General features: G+C 40.7%; 1 protein-coding gene across 1 annotated transcript in view; it reads left to right on the top strand.

Moving 5' to 3' along the window:
- The window catches only part of LOC137260084 (dynein axonemal heavy chain 6-like), a 61,937-nt gene that overhangs the window by 23,135 nt on the left and 17,193 nt on the right, over positions 1–21,609 (top strand). Inside the window, exons 30-57 of the mRNA XM_067797775.1 lie at positions 110–235; positions 560–715; positions 1,298–1,459; positions 1,942–2,079; positions 2,519–2,672; positions 3,259–3,743; positions 4,573–4,764; positions 5,584–5,780; positions 6,389–6,572; positions 7,300–7,527; positions 7,945–8,166; positions 8,820–8,967; positions 9,851–10,008; positions 10,195–10,326; positions 10,974–11,145; positions 11,705–11,868; positions 12,483–12,614; positions 13,443–13,603; positions 14,111–14,261; positions 14,868–15,049; positions 15,742–15,928; positions 16,634–16,788; positions 17,996–18,176; positions 18,583–18,708; positions 18,851–18,960; positions 19,573–19,735; positions 20,109–20,191; positions 20,470–20,707. Coding sequence (XP_067653876.1) covers positions 110–235; positions 560–715; positions 1,298–1,459; positions 1,942–2,079; positions 2,519–2,672; positions 3,259–3,743; positions 4,573–4,764; positions 5,584–5,780; positions 6,389–6,572; positions 7,300–7,527; positions 7,945–8,166; positions 8,820–8,967; positions 9,851–10,008; positions 10,195–10,326; positions 10,974–11,145; positions 11,705–11,868; positions 12,483–12,614; positions 13,443–13,603; positions 14,111–14,261; positions 14,868–15,049; positions 15,742–15,928; positions 16,634–16,788; positions 17,996–18,176; positions 18,583–18,708; positions 18,851–18,960; positions 19,573–19,735; positions 20,109–20,191; positions 20,470–20,707 — 4,887 coding nt within the window. The remainder of the gene's footprint in view (positions 1–109; positions 236–559; positions 716–1,297; positions 1,460–1,941; positions 2,080–2,518; positions 2,673–3,258; positions 3,744–4,572; positions 4,765–5,583; positions 5,781–6,388; positions 6,573–7,299; positions 7,528–7,944; positions 8,167–8,819; positions 8,968–9,850; positions 10,009–10,194; positions 10,327–10,973; positions 11,146–11,704; positions 11,869–12,482; positions 12,615–13,442; positions 13,604–14,110; positions 14,262–14,867; positions 15,050–15,741; positions 15,929–16,633; positions 16,789–17,995; positions 18,177–18,582; positions 18,709–18,850; positions 18,961–19,572; positions 19,736–20,108; positions 20,192–20,469; positions 20,708–21,609) is intronic.

The following is a 21,609-nucleotide window of genomic DNA, read 5'->3' as shown; positions in this document are numbered from 1 at the left end:
CAACCTTAACATTTACACACAGATTTAAAGCAATGAAATAATCTGTGTTGATAAGCTGTAGGATATGAGGTATGAGAAATTTGAGGAAATCAGTTTTCTTTCATTCCAGGATTTGAACAAGCTGGCTGCCATCGTACGTGGTGAACTGCCCAAGTTGGCTCGTGCTGTGTTGTGTGCTCTCATCACTATTGACGTCCATGCCAGGGACATGATCACAGAGATTGTGCAGATGGAGGTAGGGGAGAACATTGACACATATCCATCAAGTTGTTACTGTCAACCATCTTCAACCAACATCACAATGAGCATTTCTCCCACACTAACATGTTCATTCATGAGTAGCTTCTGTGACCTGCATGCCAGTGTGACCTGATACAGGCTTATACATGTATAGGTTGATATCTTGACAAAATGACCTGAACATGTCTGGTGTGTATGTTCATAGTTTTACAATGTGACCTGAACTGAGTGTTGGTTCACAACATCATTTATGTCACCTGACCATGCCCTGTATCTAGTTTGACATCACTTATGTAACTTGACCATGCCCTGTGTGTAGGTTGACAGCATCAACAGCTTCCAGTGGCAGAAGCAGCTGCGGTACTACTGGGATATGGACTTGGACAACTGTGTAGTGAGGATGTCCAACTCCCTTTATGAGTATGGCTATGAGTACCTCGGGGCATCCCCACGACTCGTCATCACACCACTGACCGTGAGTTCATCTTTCTTCTTGTATTTTATTTTCATGATTGCATTTTGCTATGCTGAACAAGTACCAGGTATCACATGGCTAACAACCTCTTTATGTGACATCATCCCATTTTTGAAATAGCTTTTAACTTGCTTCTTTTAATGACCTTCAGTATTTTAACTGATTCACATTGCAGATGTGTTCATTTTCTTTTTGCATGGTTTTGAATGTTGCAGTATGTCATAATGTACCATGATTATTATGATACGTACATATGATCTGATGATAAGTATTTATAAACTGATTATTAAAAATGCAACTCTTTTTTGTTAAGTTTTTAAACAGAAGGCATAAACATAAATTCTTACTTTTATGAGGTTTCATTTTTTGAAAAATTGCATTTCCTTTGCTGTTCAGTACAGTATCCAAGTGTTTGAGATAAGAATTAAAATTTGCAAAATATTTTTTTCTCTGTTATTTACTCAATGCAGAATTGTTTTGCTGCATATTTCTTGCTTGACTTGTTTCTTGCAAAAATTAAGATGTTCATTTACTGTAAATCAGTGTGTGGAAGTTGAGATGAAGCTGGTTGTTTTTTTCCAGGATCGCTGTTACCTGTGTTTAATGGGAGCATTACAGCTTGACCTTGGGGGTGCTCCGGCTGGTCCTGCAGGAACTGGGAAGACTGAGACCACTAAAGATCTGGCCAAGGCTCTGGCCAAACAGTGTGTGGTCTTCAACTGCTCCGACGGTCTTGACTACAAGGTAAACACTAACATTTTAGGTGAACCAACATGAAAGCTTTGTGGTTGATAGTCCAGTGGCTTTAGCAAGGCGTGTCTTTCATTCCCGAACTGATACAGTGAGTGAAACCTGTAAAGAGCTGGATTAGAATTAGGCTTCAGTAAGCCATGCCTGTCAAAAGAGGTGACTAACGGGATTGAGTAGTCGGGCACACTGACTCGGTCGACACATGTCATCATATCCTGCCTGTGTAGATTGATGCTCATGCTGTTGATCATTGGATTGTCTGGTCCAGACTTGCTTATTTACAGACCGCTGCCGTATAGATGAGTGCTTCATAAAACTCACTCACTACAATGAGTGAAGTCCATATGTGTGTGTTGCCTCATCAGCTGACAGACAGTCAGCATTTAAACTGTTGTTCATGAGTTCTATTCTTTTGTCATATCAATCTTGCAGATGATGGTTTAGGGAACAGGTAGTATATGGTGTGCGTGTTTCAGATGATGGGACGTTTCTTCTCTGGTCTGGCCCAGTCCGGGGCTTGGTGCTGCTTTGATGAGTTCAACAGAATTGACATCGAAGTGTTGTCTGTTATAGCACAACAGCTTATTACCATCAGGAACGCCAAGGCACAGAAGGTGGGAGAACGCAGCTAGGCTCCATCATTATTGTTATACACCATTTAACATTTCTAGTCTCGAATCCCGTATCAAAACTGATTCAGGAAATTCAGTGTTTTGTGTGTTTTATTCTGCTTTGTATATTCCAAAAGGAGTAAAAAGATGTGAAAAGGAATTCATTCTCAAATTATTGATAGTCCTTTGGGGCACAGGTTGTTCAGTCAGCTAAGACAATTTAATTCAGTGTTCTGAGTTATGTACCTTGGGTGATTAAGGATTTGATGAGTTTTAATCCCAGAATAACCCTGATTAGTTCTCCTCCCTTGTCAAGCTGGCATACAGTATATATAGAACTGATATAATTTAATACTTTTCAAGCATGTTAAACCATCTCACATCTTCCAAATGCCACAAGGTCAGTAAAATGAAATTTGTGATCCATCTCCTCTTTTTGCAGTTGTCCAGATTCATGTTTGAAGGGCGTGAGATCAAGCTACTGCCGACATGTGCAGCCTTCATCACCATGAACCCGGGGTATGCTGGGAGGACTGAGTTGCCAGACAACCTCAAGGCTCTCTTCAGACCCATTGCTATGATGGTCCCTGACTATCGTAAGTCCCACACTAAAGTTGTCTTTTCTGTCAGTGTTAGTTACAATGTTATGTTATGTCGGAATACACAACAGATAGTTTTGTCCAAGTAATTGACAGCATGATTTGTTTGTTTGTTGTTTAAAGCTACACAGAACAATATTCCATCTTTATGTTGGCAGTCTGTAAATAATCTTGACCAGACAATCCAGTGATCAACATCTGGACCAGGCAATCCAGTCATCAATATCATGAGCACTGATCTATGCTGGGATACTATGACATGTGTCAACCCAGTCAGTGGGCTTGACCACCTGTTAGTAGGCTCCTATGACAGGCATGAGTTGCTGAAGAATTTTCCTCATTTTGACACAACAACAGCAAACTAGACATTTTTAATGATGTCTTATGTTCACAAAAACATGCTGATCCCTCTGATGGAGGGATTGGTAGGAGATCTAGGGAAAGTTGTGGGATAAGAACCTAATATGATTTATCATCCCCATGTCGTTTGGAGCTTCTGAAAGTATTAATGAACATACTGGTACATTCTAAAATGTTGCTATTGATGATAACAGTGCTGATAGTGATGATGACTGCTTTTCAGGTCTCATTGCTGAAGTGATTCTGTACTCTGAGGGCTTCGAGTCATCCAAGAATCTGGCGCAGAAGATGGTGCAGATGTACAAGCTTTGCAGCGAGCAACTCTCACAGCAGGATCACTATGACTTCGGTATGCGTGCCGTCAAGTCCGTGCTGGTCATGGCTGGCTCGCTCAAACGTCAGAACCCAGACAAACACGAAGATGTGGTGCTCATCCGAGCTCTCCGAGACAGCAACCTGCCCAAGTTCTTAAAGCAGGATGCTGTCCTGTTCCGAGCCATCCTGTCTGACTTGTTCCCTGGTGTGGAGATCCCAGACCACGATTATGGCCGCCTCCAGACAGAGATCGAAAGCGTTCAGGCCAGCATGAAACTTCAGCATGTGGAGGCGCAAGTGAAGAAAGTCATCCAGTTCTATGAGACTATGCTGGTCCGACATGGAGTTATGTTGGTTGGGCCGACAGGAGGTGGAAAAACAACCATCTACAAGGTAGGCTAGAGTTAGTGGTTCCTAAATATATTTTGCAAAGAACACTATCAGAACCAACATTTTCATGAACTCTGATAGTCTATGTAGTCTATATCTGTCCTTTCTTGTCGCAGATGGAACTTGTCCCCTGTCAAGTTTCACCTTGATTTATAAAAAGTAACTCAGCAATAAAATCCCAGGCTCCATACATGGAATAATAAGGTCTTGTAAAATATGAAATGTTTTATGTCCGGGACCATTATAATTGATAATTGCTTATGTTCCAGGGTACTGTTTCACACAAGGATTTCAGCATTGCGACTGTCGTTAAACTATTTGTTAACATGTTGTAGATACTAGAGTCGTATTGTTATGATTGTTTTGTGAAACGAGGCCAAGCACCTTTATATTTCTTGTCAGGAAGTTGCTACAGTATGCTGCTTCTCTCAAGATGCAATATGTTGGGGTTTTTTTCTGTGTCCATTCTCAACATTTATTCATACTGGAATACATTTCTATGTCCAGTAAAATCTGGCAAAGTTTCAAGTGCTTCAAGTCCTCCAATGACATAGATTGTAGTTTCTGTCTTCATCTCGTCCAGACTTAGCTGGAATATTGCTAACCCTAACCCTAACTTTTGCATGAAACAACATTCAGTTTCTCACCCAGAGGGTAGTCCAGTGATCAAAACTTTGTCTTATCTGGGCCTTCATTCCCTATATCGGAGCAATGTGTCTATCTCCCGCTTGATATTTGCTTAAAGAAATGTGAAACTACTCAGTCCATAACTGATTTTCTTTTCTATAACTATAGATATTATACATGCTGGTATATGATTTGGTTTGGTCAGATATTGGCAACCACTCTGACGAACCTCCATGCTGAAGGGCTGTCTACTGAGAATGCATTCTATCAGCCTGTCTACTGCCACCTGATGAATCCGAAGGCCATTTCCATGGAGGAGCTATATGGTGGCATCGACAAGCTGACGCTGGAGTGGCACGATGGGCTCATGGGTCTGACAGTCAGGAAGACAGTGCAGGTACACTCACACAACTTGTTACCATGGTTACATAGGGGGCAGGGTGTCAGAAGGGTGACTAAAATAGCACACTGCAGCTGTATGTTCAGATTCAAATTGTCCAATAAGGGTGGGGTAGCCTAGTGGATAAGGTGTTTGCTTACTGGACTGAAAGAAGGTTCAGTTACTGACAAGGGTACAAAGTGTGAAGTCCATTTCTGCTGTCCTTCAGATATTGCTGGAATATTGCTACAAGCAGCATAAAATCGTACTCTCGTTTGTTTTATGTGAAAGGCTGTGCAATTCACTCTGCAGAGTTGTGTCCCTTGGTTGTGCCAGCATTCTGGACATATCTAGGTTTGGCAGCACCATGGGGCATGGAGCACGTTAGTGTAGAGGTGAGGCATCTGCCTAACATGTTGAAGACCTGGGTTCAGTTCCCGGTTGAGGAACCTAGGTTCGGGTCCCGAGGTGGGCACATTTGCATAGTATCCTTAAACAATATACTTTGATCCACATTGTCACAGTTCACCCAACTGTTAAATGACTACATGTGAGGATGTGTTGGCAGTGTGAATGCTTATTTCAATGCCCCTAACAGGCAGCATGGAGTTAAAAAAGTATGTGAAAGTATGATAGTGTCCTATTACTGGGGATAGAAATGCGTGTAGCGCTGTGAGCAGGCAGTGTGTCTGGATATGCGTGCTATATTTAAGTGGACCATGATTTACACCATATCTGCCTCATGGATTTATGAACTGGTTCATTCCATGGGGATCACTAACTATGGTGGGTTCTTGGAATGTGTAAGGTTCAGTGGTTTCTATGTTTCCGCCTCAGGACACTTCTGAAGACCATCAGTGGATCGTGTGTGACGGCCCTGTAGATGCTCTGTGGATTGAGAACATGAACACTGTGTTGGATGACAACAAGATGCTGTGTCTGGCCAACAGTGAGAGAATCAAGTTCACACCCTATATACACATGTTGTTTGAAGTGCAGGATCTCGCAGTTGCCTCCCCTGCCACAGTCAGTCGGTCAGTCACAGCTCAGCTTTTCTGTATCAACACAATAACTCACTAAAAACACATGAAGTTGAAATGGATATTTTAAGCATATGGGCAGTTTAGGGATATGTGCGCATACATTATGTTTTATGGTGTATAAATCTCCTGTCAGATTTCCACAGGGATTTCCTATGATTTCTGTGCATCCAGATATTTTGGTAACATGTAATAAGCTTGTTAAAATAATATTCTCAAAATGAATGAATATTTTTGACAAATTATGAAATGGATGGCAAGAGGTATCTGTGCAATATCAAGCTTTTCCCCTGATTAAATCGCCTGACCTGTTATCAGTGCATGAAGTAAACCTCACTTGAGACAATTGCTACATATCTGACAGGTGGTCTCAACCCGATGTCTGGTTTCAGATGTTCCATACATCTGAGTAAATTCACCATATCTTTGTGTCTGCTCTGGGTAAATCCATTTTGGTCTGGTAACATTTTGAAGTTACCAGTCCTGATATCTGGTTGGGTTTTTGTCTTATTTCATACGCTGCTGTTTTTCGAATTTTCAAATTACTCCTGGCCCCTTCTTACTCTGTTCTTGATGTCTGTTATGGTGTACCATGTTCCCAGGTGTGGTATGGTGTTTGTGGACCCAGAGGAGCTTCAGTGGCTGCCGTTTGTGAAGACATGGATGGAGAGCTGGTCACACAAGCTGAAGGAGGAGACAAGAGACTTCCTTTTAGAGCTCTTCACCAAATATGTCGCTGATGGGCTCAAGTTTGTCAATAAGAAATGTGTGCAGACCATTAATCAGGTAAGTGCAGTGTCCTACATGAGGGCCCCGTTTCACAAAGTTATGACTTGTAAATGTGTGTTAGAGTATAGGAGGTATGATAGTTGGAGCACTATGACCTTTGTGAAACAGGGCCCAGGATTGTGAACTGTGGATCTGATGCAGGGTTAACTGATCCTCAGATATTCACAAAATGTTAATGTGATCCCTCCCATTGGATAATTAATTATTTGAAATTATTGATGTCCAGGAGGTCCAGCTCTAGTTGTTATTGTATTGGGCTGGCAGTTTCAAATATTTGCAGGTCCTTTTGGCATTCAGTAAATTTTGCTTATCAAGTGGAATCTGTCCTATGATTTCTTTCTTTCTCAATTTTCGGAAATCTTCCATGATAACTTACAGTTTCACTTCCTGGTATTTCAGTGTCTCGCATAGGAATGTCAGTGCGTCTTTACCAAATAGAAGTGAAGTGATTCTGATGATCAGGAGCTGTTTGACCTGGCATACTCACTAGAGACTTAAATTTGATGTACTTCCACATTTCCTGTCTTTGCACTAGTTATAATGACAGAAGCAAACAGTGTGTGTTCCATGTTGTTTGTTTTCATTGTTTTGACTTTAACAAAATGGGCCAGCAGACTTCATTAAGGGCGTGTAGATTTTACAGCCTGTAGGTGTTTGCAGATCCTGATGGCCAACTCGCAGATATCAAAGTATTGCAAACACATCCTGACTCTTATGTCCTCAGGTTGACATAAGCAAGGTGACCACTCTGTGTAAGCTACTGGAGGCCCTTCTCTTCCCTGCAAAGGGGGGACCAGACTTGGGCCAGGACACCAATAAGCTCCACCCCATCATTTGCACCACCTTCGTCTTCTCCTACATCTGGGCCATTGGCGGCAACATTGTGGAGACGTTCTGGGATGCCTTTGATACGTTTGCCAGGGGACAGTTTGATGATAATGGCGATGCCAAGGTATGTACCTGACTTTTTAACGATGAGAAGGATTGATTTGGGCCAGATTTTTGTCCATGATTCTTTAGAGCAAAACTTAAGGTTGTAGTTCAAGTTCAAGCTAAAATCAGACAACGATTTTTATTTGGCTGCTTTACAAATGTTGTGACATGAAAAAATGGAAATATAAATGACTATAACTATACCATAACCTCTGTTTGTGAAACTCTATGTCCCTTTGATATGGCATCTGATTATGGAGTAATTTAAGTTTGAAAATGGAATTTCAGACTCATCCCAGTATCATGTCTCTGTACCCTTTCCACCTGACTTCCCTTGACCTGACCTGGCCTCATTTGACCTCTCACTTGACCTGACCTGACCTCACTTGACCTGACCTTACTTCACTTGACCCCACCTCTCTGCTTTTGTCTACAGCTGCCATCTGGAGGTGATCTGTGGGGCTGCTACATGGACTTTGAGACCCGCCGCATGGACTCCTGGGAGAAAATTGTACCTCAATTCAAGTACAACAAGGAGATGTCCTTCTTTGAAATGCTGGTCCCCACTGTGGACACTGTCCGTTTCGGCTACCTACTGGAAAAGCTGTTGTCAGTCAAGCGGTCAGTCCTCTACACAGGAGGGACTGGTGTTGGAAAGGTATGTTTAGGGGATGCCTCACATCCTATTTGCACTAGGAAAGAAGGAAATTCTGTCTTTGTTGAATATGACAGGTTGTGTGATATTGCTGTAAGTTTATATATCTTTGAGGTCTTATTTTGGATGCTTATGACCTCAATTCCTGTTTTTGTCAGGTACACACAGTTTCACACACAACTGCTATAATGCTGAAATATTGCTGAGAGTGGCGTTAAACAACAAACCCCAAAATCAAAACCATCTTAACTCTTTGTAAACAGGGGTACAGGATAATAGCATTGGCCACCAGTCTCAGACAGGTGAAAATTTGTTAGTTTTTTCAGATTGGAGTCATGTTACACATACTACAAATCTGAACTGAACTGAACTGTTGCTTCTTGAACATACTTCATGCCTACCACTGCATGTCTACCATCTAAATACCTGCAGTTGGTTTGGTCATGTAACTAGAAATTTCAAGTACTCAAAGTTGTGTGTTCACAACAGCTAGTGCTTTCATTTGATATCTGAAGGAAAACAATAGATAACTGGAAGGTATTGTCTACCCTAAAGTTTGAATATATTATAAGGTCTATGTGTCTTGTTACATAAAAGTTTTACTAAGATTGGAAAAGTAAGGAGATTTAATGTAATACCTGCTATATCTTGTTTAGTCTGTGATTGCCCGGGGCCTCTTGAACAACATCTCAGAACGCCAGAACTATGTTCCGGTGTTCATCAACTTCTCTGCCCAGACCAGCAGTGCCAGAACACAGGAGATGATTGAAGGGAAGCTGGAGAAGAGGAGGAAGACGGTTCTGGGTCAGTGTATATCCTGGGCTCAATCCTGTTTCATTGTCATAGAACACAACACATCCATTCTGATGCAGAAACTATCTTTTAGGTGAAGGTGAAGTTGAAATTGGATTCAATGTCATACTTTAGATTATTCAAGCATATGACAATGTGCACTTGGTGTATGCATGACTGCTTGTACTAGCTCAGACTTAAGCTGGTTTCATAGTGCTAGCTCACTGAGATACCATGCCACAGTTAAGCAGTTAATACCCCACTCAGACACATTATTTTGACTACGAGCCAACCAGTCATGCCCATTCATGCCAAGCGCCGGACAGGGACCAACAAGAACCATCTTTTGAGGTCTTTTGGTGTGATGTGTCTAGGGATTGAACCTGACCTTCAGCTGTCTGTGGGGACGTGCTAACCACTACACCATGGGGGCAGTTATCTTCAAATAGAACCACTTCAAGATCAGTTATATGTGAAGATGATATAAACTGCTTTATCCTGCTCAGGTATAAATGTTGTTGAAAACAACAAAGTACCTGGATCATTTTGTATACATCAGCAGTATTTCCAAAACTTACATCTGCCATTATAGATGTCTACAACTGATGGTGAGATTGTAGAGGAAGGAGTTAGCTCCCTTTGCATGTTAGCCCTGCATTACTCTGTACAAGTATGGTATATCCTCTAATAAGCCCCCATGTGCTTATTTTTTCAACAGACTCGGTGCTTTTGCACTTACTGGCTATAATTACTGTAGTTATTAATGAGTTGCTTTATCCGGTGTTTATTAGAGGTCCGGCTCTTATTAGAGACATAGCACTTATTAGAGGAAATACGGTAATCTGGATGTACAGTAGAAAGAATTCATAGAACACTGTCTTCATTGTATTTCCAGGTGCCCCTATTGGCAAGCGTGTTGTCTTCTTCATTGATGACTTGAACATGCCCAAGTTGGACACATATGGATCTCAGCCTCCTATTGAATTGCTCCGGCAATACCAAGACTTTGGGGGATTCTATGACAGAGAAAAACTCTTCTGGAAAGATATACAAGTATGATCTAATTACATTCTTTCATATTTTGCCAGGTGTGTCTTTCTGTTGAAAAGGTCAAGGTCATTGTGGCCCAAGATTTTCTCAAGTACCCTACATTAATGTATGAAGCAATGTGTTTTCACAAATGTGACAAATGGGTTTTGGTGATATGGTTTTAACAATTCCCATGATCCTCTCTTACAGGATGTGACCTTGTCTGCTGCATGCGCACCCCCTGGTGGTGGCCGTAACCCAGTGACCCCACGTCTAGTCCGCCACTTCAGTATGCTGACCATTCCCCCACCTACTGAACACAGTCTCAAACACATGTTCATGGTCAGTAGCAGACATTAGTGGAGTTCCAATAAGTAATAATTAAAGTGTATTTACAACACAGATGTTGGCACCCTGTTGAGTATCATGACACAACAAAAGCTTATCCCAGTCAATGGATCAGTTGATGCTCAGATGACATTTTCAGCTCCCTAAGACTTATACAACCCAAGGCATTTGACATAACTCTTGTTGACTGGTGACCCAGAGTTAGGGATACCAGTTCACATGTGTAGGTCAAAACCGGGTTCTCAGATTATGTTTGAGAGTTTAAAACCCAGTCTGACAGAGGTACTGGAAGTTACTCCTGTATGCAACGTATGCACACCATGGATATTTTTTGTTTCACATTTATGATGACGAGTGATTCAATCTTGACATCCGAAGAGTGGTGGGGTAGCCTAGCTGTTAAAGTGTTTGCTCATCACTCTAAATGCCTAGGTTCAATTCCCTAAATGTTTAAAGCCCATTTCTGCTGTTCACCGCCATAATACTGATGGCATGTTGCTAAAAGCAGTATAGAACCCAACTCACTCACTCACTCACACTTGACATAGGGAAGATATCATCATATCTATCATTACTAGTTATCAGGTTTATAAATGAGATATGATTGCAAGAGTGTAAGATATGGTTTGTTTGTCGTCAAGGCCATTTTGACTGGGTTCTTCATGGACTTCCCCCATGCTGTGAGACAAGCCACTGAGTCAATTGTATCTGCTGCTGTTGAGATCTACGGCAGAATGAGCACAGATCTGCTGCCCACCCCAGCCAAGTCTCATTATGTCTTCAACCTCAGAGATCTGTCCAAATGCGTACAAGGTATGTCTCCTCTACATTTCTGTAGTGTTCTTTTAACTGAAGGGGACAGGTGGATTGATCATATATTGTACTGCAATGCATTTTGCAGAGTTGTCTCCCTTTGATGTCTCAGGAACTGAAGTTCTAGATTTGTCCTGATTATGTTTCTAGGTAATTTCAGCAATATACCCATGCATGTGGGTTTCCACATAGAGGTAATCATAAATGACTTGTGTCACTAAAGGCTTTCCTCCTACACCAGACCAACAGACATTTATGTAACTGAAACATTGTTGAAAATGGTTTGTAAAACTCCACCGCTTTTCATGGTCCATTCTTTGGAACGAATATGTTTGCATAATATATCCTTGACATAGATGTTTACCATATTTCAGGTTATTATTTCTGAGTGTAAACTTCATACCTGATCATGGATTTCTTGTTAAGGGAAGTCAGGGATGATTTATTTTCTTTCATGTTACTTTCCTTGAATGAGACAAAAAGTGCCTTGAAAAATCCTTGGAAAGGCCTTGAATTTGTTGACGGCATGTCTTTATCTTTCCTGTTGGTTGTGTTGTAGGTATCTTACAAGCAGACCCGGGAGTTATCCGTGACAACAAGCAGGTTTTCCGTCTGTTCTGTCACGAGTGTCAACGTGTCTTCCATGATCGGCTCATCAACAATGAGGACAAGCTGTACTTTCACCAGATCATGTCAGAGATGGCCAGCAAGCACTTTGGAGAGGTAACTCGCACTTTTGTGGGTGTAAAATCTTAACCTTCCTAACATTTGTTCAACAGATATATTCTTCACCATTTTACTTCATAATTGACAACATTTATTGTTTTCTTGACAGAGAGATATTGATATCTCAAGCAAGTGGATCCTAGTGATTTTAATGTTTCATATATTTCTGTATAATGAATATATCTTTGGAAACATTCCATGCAGATGTGGATTAGTTATATTATTACTGACCCTCTTCCACAGTCTATTGTCGTGTCAGACAATTGTGACAACCATACTTTGAACAGTAACATCTCTTTGTAGAACAGTTACTGTTCTTGATAAGAAAATCCTTGAAATGTGAAACTATTTTCTTTAGGAACTGGCACTATCTTTTATTTTTGCCTGTTTGGTTTAATTCGTAAAATAAAGGTGTATATGCGTATTGTTGAAATATTTCTGTGGATTGAATATCTTTGCCTTTGACAATTTCAGTAGTTTGGGGATAATTATCTTGGCACAGTCGCATGGTTTGAGAAGAGCACCTAGGCTGAGGTGTTAAAAACACATTTCTGAATATGTTATTGTATATGATGATTTGATGATATTTCATGTTATGTTTCTTTCCTCAGAATATGGAGCCAAATTCGTTTATCACCAATCCTATAATATTTGGTAATTTCCTGAAAATGGGCGCCAACCCTGAAGATAAGATGTATGAAGAGCTGAGCGACTTCACCAAACTAAAGAGTGTGTTGCAAGATGTAAGTCATGTTATGACAGAACTAATACAGTTGAATACTATTATATATAACTCTAATGTGCTGGCTTCTCTGTTAATTGTTTGTCTTGTATTGTAAGATAGTGATTCAATGATGAAGCATCCGACTGTATGGAGTCAGCGTCTTGTTTATTGTATAGAGAAACATTTTGGTGTAGATTCTACAGCACAGATTTTTATCCATAAAGTTCTATTATATCATTGATTTCTCTGCTGAGTCATTCATATGACACAGTTCTGCGTAATGTAGACTGCAGTCATATTACACAGTTCTGCGTAATGTAGACTGCAGTCATATTACACAGTTCTGTGTAATGTAGACTGCAGTCATTTTACACTGTTCTGCGTAATGTAGACTGCAGTCATTTTACACTGTTCTGCGTAATGTAGACTGCAGTCATATTACACAGTTCTGCGTAATGTAGACTGCAGTCATATTACACAGTTCTGCGTAATGTAGACTGCAGTCATATTACACAGTTCTACGTAATGTAGACTGCAGTCATATTACACAGTTCTGCGTAATGTAGACTGCAGTCATATTACACAGTTCTGTATAATACAGACTATTCTTATTTTATACAGTTCTATAATATGTTGAATCGTCAGTTTACACAGTTCTGTATAATGCCAACTTGTCATTCCACACATTTCTGTTAAATGCAGACTGTTGTCATATGAAACATTTCTGTTGAATGCAGACTTGTCATTTTACACAGTCCTGTACAATGCTGACTGTTGGTGTAATACTAGGCACTGACAAAAGCCACCCTAAATCTTAGTGTAAGTCCAGCACATTGTCTCTCTTCAGTACCTGGATGACTTCAATATGCAGTCTGCTAAGGAAATGAAGCTAGTGTTTTTCCTGGATGCTATCGAGCATGTGTCTCGTATTGTGAGGATGCTGCAGCAGGAGAGAGGCAATGCCTTGCTTGTTGGCGTTGGCGGCACAGGGAAACAGTCACTGACCAGGTATCTTAGTTCACTTGAAAACACAATTCAGCAGACATACACTCCTTTGATTGTCATTCTAGAAGTTGGATTCATGAAGAAAGAGGACTATTTTCATGGATATACAACTTCTTTATTCTGTAGAGGCAACGTTTCAACATAGATACCAATGTTGTAAATGTCAACTATGATGAAATGTCACTGTACAGAATAAAGATGTTGTATATCCATGAAAATAGTCCTCATTCTTTAGACATCAACTCTTTAAACATTGATACAGAAACAATCAATAATTGCCTCACTATTCCTATAATTAACAAACTGATAACATTTCTAGTGAGTAAATGTGTGTGAATTTTAGTTTTAGCATTATCACGGCAGGGGACAAGAAATTGGCTTCTCACATTGTCACCATGTCTGGAATCACACCTAGGTCTTTGGCAAGATGATCAAACACTTCAATCACTAAACTACCCCTCCACCCCGTTGTTTGCGCATTTTTTTCAGTTGACTGTTTTCTCATTTCAGACTAGCGTCTCACATCTGTGGTTACAAGTGTTTCCAGATTGAGCTGAGTCGCGGCTACGATTACACGGCATTCCATGATGACATCAAGAAGCTATACGACATGGCTGGTGTTCAAAATCTCAACACAGTTTTCCTTTTCACGGACACACAGGTGTGAGACCAGGATGGTTACAGAGTGATGACTTAGCACTAATTACTGATTGATAACAAGTTTGTTTCTACTCATGTCATGTTGTGTCTTCAGTATAGGGGATAAGGAAATAACTCGAACAACATTTCAAATGGAAGTTGACATAACTGTCCATACTTCGAAGTCATGAGATGTTTTTTCTCTTGTGAATAAGTAGAACATAACACCTTGCTCCAAAGACAAAATTTTCATGACGTCACTCAAATCTTTGAAGAGCATTTAGAAGTGGAATGCAGTTAAAAAGCAAGATTTATGGATGTCAACATCTATATTATGACTAACAAAACAGTTCAGAGCATATGCTTGCTCCTTCATCAACTGACCATGCTCTGTCACCTCCATGCTCTGTCACCTCCATGCTCTGTCATCCCCATGCTCTGTCATCCCCATGCTCTGTCATCTCCATGCTCTGTCATCCCCATGCTCTGTCATCTCCATGCTCTGTCATCTCCATGCTCTGTCATCTCCATGCTCTGTCATCCCCATGCTCTGTCACCTTCATGCTCTGTCACCTTCATGCTCTGTCATCCCCATGCTCTGTCATCCCCATGCTCTGTCTATATGCAGATTGTTGTGGAGGAGTTCCTGGAAGACATCAACAATATTCTCAACTCAGGGGAGGTCCCTAACCTCTTTGAACCAGATGAATACGAGAAGCTGATCATTGGATGTCGACCTGGAGCCAAAGAGGCTGGCATCCCCGAGGGCAACAGGGATGCCATCTATGAGTTCTGTATCAACAGAGTCAGGTAAGTTATCTCTTTAAGTGGGACACAGTTTAAACTGCATGCTACGCAAGTCTGGAGTGGACTGCTGTGGCAGGATTCCACAGCTGTAAAAGACCGCAAAGTGCCTTTTGTTTTTTCTCAACCAGCTGTTCTCATTATTTTCAGGATTTGTTTATTTCCACCTTTGTTTTGGCACTATATTGGTTGTGTGCATATTTTCTGGAGTATTATTGTTTATTGTAGATGAATTAGTTATCTTCATAATACATCACACTCATATTGACATTTTGTCAAGTAACAGAAAACAGTGACTTGGTTTGGCTGGAAGAGGAAACACATTATGATAAACCTTTCATAGAGCCGATTTGTACATTACTTAGACAGTTTAAGAATTTATTAAGGAAAATGTTAAATGTTTATGAATGGCAACATTTTGTGCCATTGTTCCACATTCATTCTGACACATAATCCCACAAGTGGAGGGGTGGTGAGGTAGCCTGGTGGTTAAGGCATTTGCTGGTCATGCCAAAGTCCTAGATTTGATTCCCCATATGGATACAATGAGTGAAGTCCATTTCTGATGCCATGATATTGCTGCAATACTTATAAAAGTGGCATAAAATTAAACTCACTCTCTCATTATTTGTGGAGTATTGTTCCAGATAGAGTCATCACATCTCGCGCACTCACACAGGATTCTCCTACACTTTCAGAAATAATCTGCATGTTGTTTTGTGCATGAGCCCTGTTGGGTCAGCGTTCAGATCACGGTGTCGCATGTTCCCATCGCTCGTCAACTGTTGCACTATTGACTGGTTTGTGGAGTGGCCTAGGGAGGCCCTTCTTGGGGTGTCCACTTCCTTCTTTGAGAATGTGGAACTTGGAGCAGAGGAACTCAAGGTCAGTGTCTTCATTACCAGCATGAGTGTTAAATACTTTATCATCAATAGTTCATGCTTAGTATTGCTGCAAACACCTTTAATGTGGAAATGAGAAATAGAATTGAATCTCAGTAGAAGATTAATTATACTGATGTATGGATGGAATTAGAAGAAGAAATACTATTTGATGCACAATTTCAGTCGTAACATTTTTTATTGATTTTTTGTGCGGCATAATGTCTCAATGACCAGTTTGTGATCAGGCCCTGACAGGTGGTTGATTGTTTGTCTATGTACCTCAGCAGTGTAGAATGATGCTTATAATATCAATCACTGGCTTGTGTCTGGCCTATAGATCTGTGAAGATCCGGGTTAGAATTGTGACTAACTTGATCAGGTGGTCAGACCCGCTGACTTGGTTGATACATGTCATCATATCCCAGTTGTGTAGCACAATGCTCATGCTGTTGAGCAGTGGATTCTCTGGTCCAGACTTCATTATTAACAGACAGCCACTATATAGCTTGAATTATGCTGAGTGTGGCGTGACACAGAAAACAAAATGAAGCGAAACCTGGTTAATTACGTGATACAGCTGTTGTATTGAGGTTTTGATGCAAAACCACACCCACTCACTTAAGGAGAACACACTGAAGAGTGTTTGGTCAATTGACAACCCCTGACAGCAGCTGTAATGGTTTTGCAATCTATTTGTTTTATACAGAGTAAAATCTCGGAGCTTTGTGTGGACATCCACATGAGCGTCTCAGACATGTCGGAGCGCTTCTACCAGGAACTGAAGCGCCGCTTCTACACCACACCAACCAGCTACCTGGAACTCATCAACCTCTACCTCTCCATGCTGTCAGAGAAGACAAAGTAAGCTGGCAACCAGTCATTGTGTTCAGCTATTCTATCAATTGTATATTTTACATCAAAATTTGTTATTCATTGTGTGTCATTACAGTTAGACTGTCATTACAGTTAGACTGTAATGATACCACATTTGATCACATCCTCAGCAAACTACACAGGTCATGAGAAGCGGCCTCAAGGATTGGGTGGTCGGCTTGGGGACTTGATTGACTTCATGTCAATGTACAGACATTTTTTCATAATCTCAATACCTTAATTGTCTGGTCCCAAATTAATTATTTACATTCTATGATGATGTAACTTGAATATTGTTGAGTGCTGCAAAAATAAAATGCATGCCTGTTGTTTGGATCATTGCTCAACTTACTTTGTAGTGGTTGGCCTGGCGCATGGTCCACAATATTGCTGGAATACAGCTGCATGTGTAGAACAAAAATTCACTGCCTCACTGATTATTAGGACTGTAATGATGCTTCGAACTATCGACGTATTGCAGTTGATGACTCTCTGATAGCAATTGTGGTAGAAACAAAAAACTATCAGTGCATCAATATTATATGTGAGTATCGATAGTTTAGTAATTAACATCCAGTGATAAATGCACAGTGCAAAATACAGGAAGTACCAGATTTGTTCACTTTGACTGATATAGAGTTTTACCATACATTCATTTGGGAAATGACTTCAAATGAGACAATTCAATGATTAAAAAAATATTGCCATAGAATTGCAACATTTGGCTGCAATAGACTATCGCTATCACAATAGTATGCTGCAGTGGACTGTCGCTATCACAATAGTATGCTGCAGCAGACTATCCCTATCACAATAGCCGTTTCCCCCTTAACATTCACCCCTGCTAGTTAAAGTACTGTACAGGAACCTCATCCTTCCTTACATGTGGAGGTAGATTGGGCTGCAGCTGTTAGATTGAGGGATCAGTTTAGTGCTTGGTACAGTACTGTTAGGGAGTTGGGTAAGGTTGTTATTGTCAAGTTCCACATACTTCTGGTTGTCCACTGTTCAAGTTTGTGACTTGTGACTTTGATGATGATGACACTGTCAACAGAGGAGTGAGGAAATTGGATTTAGTCATTATGTTCCAAACTGTTATGAATCCATGATGCTCAAAGCAATGTGAATTCCCAGTGTTAAGTTGTTTTTTGAGTTTGCATGCATCTGTTATACAATCTTTCTTACGTTCCTTTAGGATTCTGAAGAATGCCAGAGACCGTGTGAAGAATGGCTTAGCCAAGCTTCTGGAGACTAATGAGCTGGTTGACAATATGAAGATAGAGCTGGTAGCTCTGGAACCTGAGTTGAAGAAGAAGTCCGAGGACACCAATGCCCTGATGGAGAGACTGGTAGTTGACCAGGAGAAGGCTGATGCTGTGAGTATCAGTCGTCCTTATGATGTCTTGTCCTCCAGTCCACCACTCATATTACATGTCCACAAATCCTCATGTCCCATGTCCTCCACTATTACACATCTCACTCCTACACTTACATTACATGTTCTCAAATAACTATATCCATTTAGCTCCACTTACATTACATGTCTGCTCCTATCCAATGTCCTCATAGCTCTAGTCCTCAAGTTACATCCCACTGCCTGAATTTTCAGTGTGAGCCAGAAGCTTGGGAGATGTGAGGCGTCTTGATATTAGCTGTTGCCCATAGCAGTGCATACCAGGAAATTTCTTTGTTAGTTCATGGTTGGTAGATGGGAAAAGTTGATATATATCATCTTGTTCTTGAAAGTATGTTCTCAATGCTTGCCTTTCTTTGTGATTTCAGGTGCGGAAGGTGGTGATGGAGGATGAGGCTGTAGCCAAGGTGAAGGCAGAGGAGACCCAGGCTATTGCTGATGATGCCCAACGAGACCTGGATGAAGCCCTCCCTGCCCTGGAAGCAGCTGTCAAGGTCAGGGTCATGTTGTCTAAAAACAGAATTCCGAGACCGAAATGTTGATATTGTTATCATTATGATTGAAATGAGACAAAACATCTGAAAGGGTAGTAACCACATTTTATGTGTACACTAAAATCTTTGAAATATTGTACAGGCGCTGGATGCTCTGGACAAGAGTGACATTGCTGAGATCCGAGTTTTCACCAAGCCCCCAGAGTTGGTGCAGACGGTCATGGAGGCTGTGTGCATCCTGCTGGGGCAGAAGTGAGTATCTCAAGGTCACTCCCTCTCACTTGAAATACATCCATGTGTAACCTATGAGGACGCTTGGTTACATTGTTCTGGACAATCTATGCTTTGCATAAGAGATGACATGGTGGATAGATGGACAGGATTAATGAGAGTACCACTACGATTTTATCGTGGTTGCTACAAATGTTAGCCTCTAACTGCAATTGTAGTTTATGTATTTGTTGTTGCAATTCAAAGTTGTCAGGTGTATTTTAATGGGCATCATTCTCTATTCCACAACATTCATCAAATGACCTTCGTCATCCAACAATCAAGAGGCAGTGGGGTAGCCTAGTGGTTAAAGCATCCCCTCATCATGCTGAACACCAGGGTTTCAGAAAGCCCATTTCTGGTTTCCCCTGCCATGATTTGCTAAAACTGGTGTAAAACCATACTCACTAACTGACTCCAGGAATCAATAGTTTTCTTCTGATGTACATATATCAGTAACTGACTCTTATTGACATCATTGCTGAACAAATTACGACCAACATTTAGCAAATCGCTAAATCAACAGACATGTTTTTGCAACCATTATTCAACTTTCCACAAGTAACCTCACACAATAAACCCATCTCCTTCCAGAATTGACTGGGCTTCAGCTAAGACTGTACTTGGAGATTCCAACTTCCTGAAGAAACTGGCAGAGTACGATAAGGACAACATCCCAGAAACGATGCTGAAGAAACTTAAGAAGTATATTGAAAACCCAAAGTTTGTTCCTGAAGCTGTTGAAAAGGTGTCCAAGGTACGTTGGTGCAGAAATCTAATGTAATTCTGTTTGAGTTTGACTTGTTCCAGTGATGTTGGTCATTGTGAAGAGAATATATTTGTGAGATTCAAAGGACGGAATCAAAGGGGCGTTTGTTGGGGGATTGTCTAGGTGGAATCTGGTGGTAAGGGTGTAATTTCACTGTTTTCAACCTGCACTACTAGCTGGTGCAGGTTACCTTCATTAACAAATTTCAGCCGCTTAAAAGTTACCTCACTGCCTCTCACAGGCAGCTTGGTTTGTCTGGGGTAATAATGATCAGATCTTGCAGCAGGATGTAAACCTGGAAGGGGCATGTTATAAATACTCTTGTTATTATTATCATAACTATTCTTACTTTGTGTGACAGGCCTGCAAGTCCATGGTGATGTGGGTGAGAGCGATGGACCTGTATGCTCATGTCTTCCGAACTGTCGAACCCAAGAAACAGAGGTAAGAGATTTCCTGTGCTTTCCAAGCAAGTACAGCTAATACACGAAGTGTAGGTATGGAATCCAGGGCTGTAGGTAGCCCAGGGGAGGCAGGAATCAAGAGTTCAGATGCCCTCTTAGAATTTCTTTATTGATTACTTTTTGTATTTCAAAGTTTTGATATTACACTCTTTTGAGCCGTGAAATCCACACCTCAATAAATGGAGTTCACCTACTTTTGATTAAGGGTATGATATAGAAAGCATATTAGTCCTTTAATACTCACATGTTATCTTCCAGACTGGCGTCTGCCCAAGCAGAGCTTGACGTGGTGATGAAGCTGTTGAAGGAGAAGCAGGACAAGTTGGCTGATGTTGAGGCAAAGATTGCACAGCTGCAGAAGTCATATGATGACAGTGTTGCATCGAAACAGAAACTTGAGCGCAACATTGCAACGACAGGTGCACGACTCAAGCGTGCATCTAAACTAACATCAGCTCTTGCAGATGAACAGGTTAGGTGGGAAGAGAGTGTCAAGGTAAGAACTATTTCAACTGCTTTCTGTTGCTTGGTTAGGCGTGTAGGTCCAGTGGGGATTGGGTGGCACAGTGACTGCATGTTGTGGATAGAACTTGGGTTTAGTTTGGAATTGATTAAAGCCTCATGATCTCATGATTGGTCCATAAATCATTGAAAATACTTGTTTTTTATCATTTATCAAATGTACCTGTCATCTTTGTTCATGTACATAAACCTAAAGAAAAAACTTGTAGTTCTTTGTTTGTTTGATTTTGGCAAATTGCACAGAATTCATTTGTGAATTTTTACAGCATTAAAGGTTGACTAGTATGTCAGGAACATAAATTTCCGGGAGTCTTTAAGATAAATTCAATCATGACATGGAATGAGCTTGTAGTGAAAAATATTGTTAATGCAAAGAAGTGTTCCAAAATTGTTTCTGTTTGCTTAAAAGAAAACATGATCCTTTGCTTGATTGTTTAGTTACTGTGACCAATCTTCAATTATTCAAGTCAATCAAACCACCGCTACTTGGCTCACTACCTCCGATATCATATATTGCCAATATCTTCTTGTGATATAGTTAAGAACTAGTTGGGTTTGTATACAAAAGCAATATTTCAGTTCAGTCAGTGTGTTGTTTGAAGTAGTGACTGATATCGTCTATGATGAGGGGATAATGGAGGATGCCATTGTTGACTATCTATGGCAAATCTCTGTGACATGTCATGCATTTCACAAACGACGAAGTGAGAGTTACCAAAATTGTTTCACAGATATCCATTCTCCTGGTACGTTTTAATTGAATATGACTCTGAAGTCTGTGGTGGGCTTAGATCTAGATTGGACTATTCGCTTGAACTGACGAAGTTTTCTGGATGTGTTGTTGTTAGTTGAAGCCCAAGTCAGAGTATCCCAGTC

The sequence above is a fragment of the Haliotis asinina genome, chromosome 13 (assembly GCF_037392515.1).
Source record: "Haliotis asinina isolate JCU_RB_2024 chromosome 13, JCU_Hal_asi_v2, whole genome shotgun sequence".
Taxonomy (NCBI): domain Eukaryota; kingdom Metazoa; phylum Mollusca; class Gastropoda; order Lepetellida; family Haliotidae; genus Haliotis; species Haliotis asinina.
The sequence above is the reverse complement of the archived record's forward strand: the minus strand, read 5'-3'. Positions and strand labels throughout refer to the sequence as shown.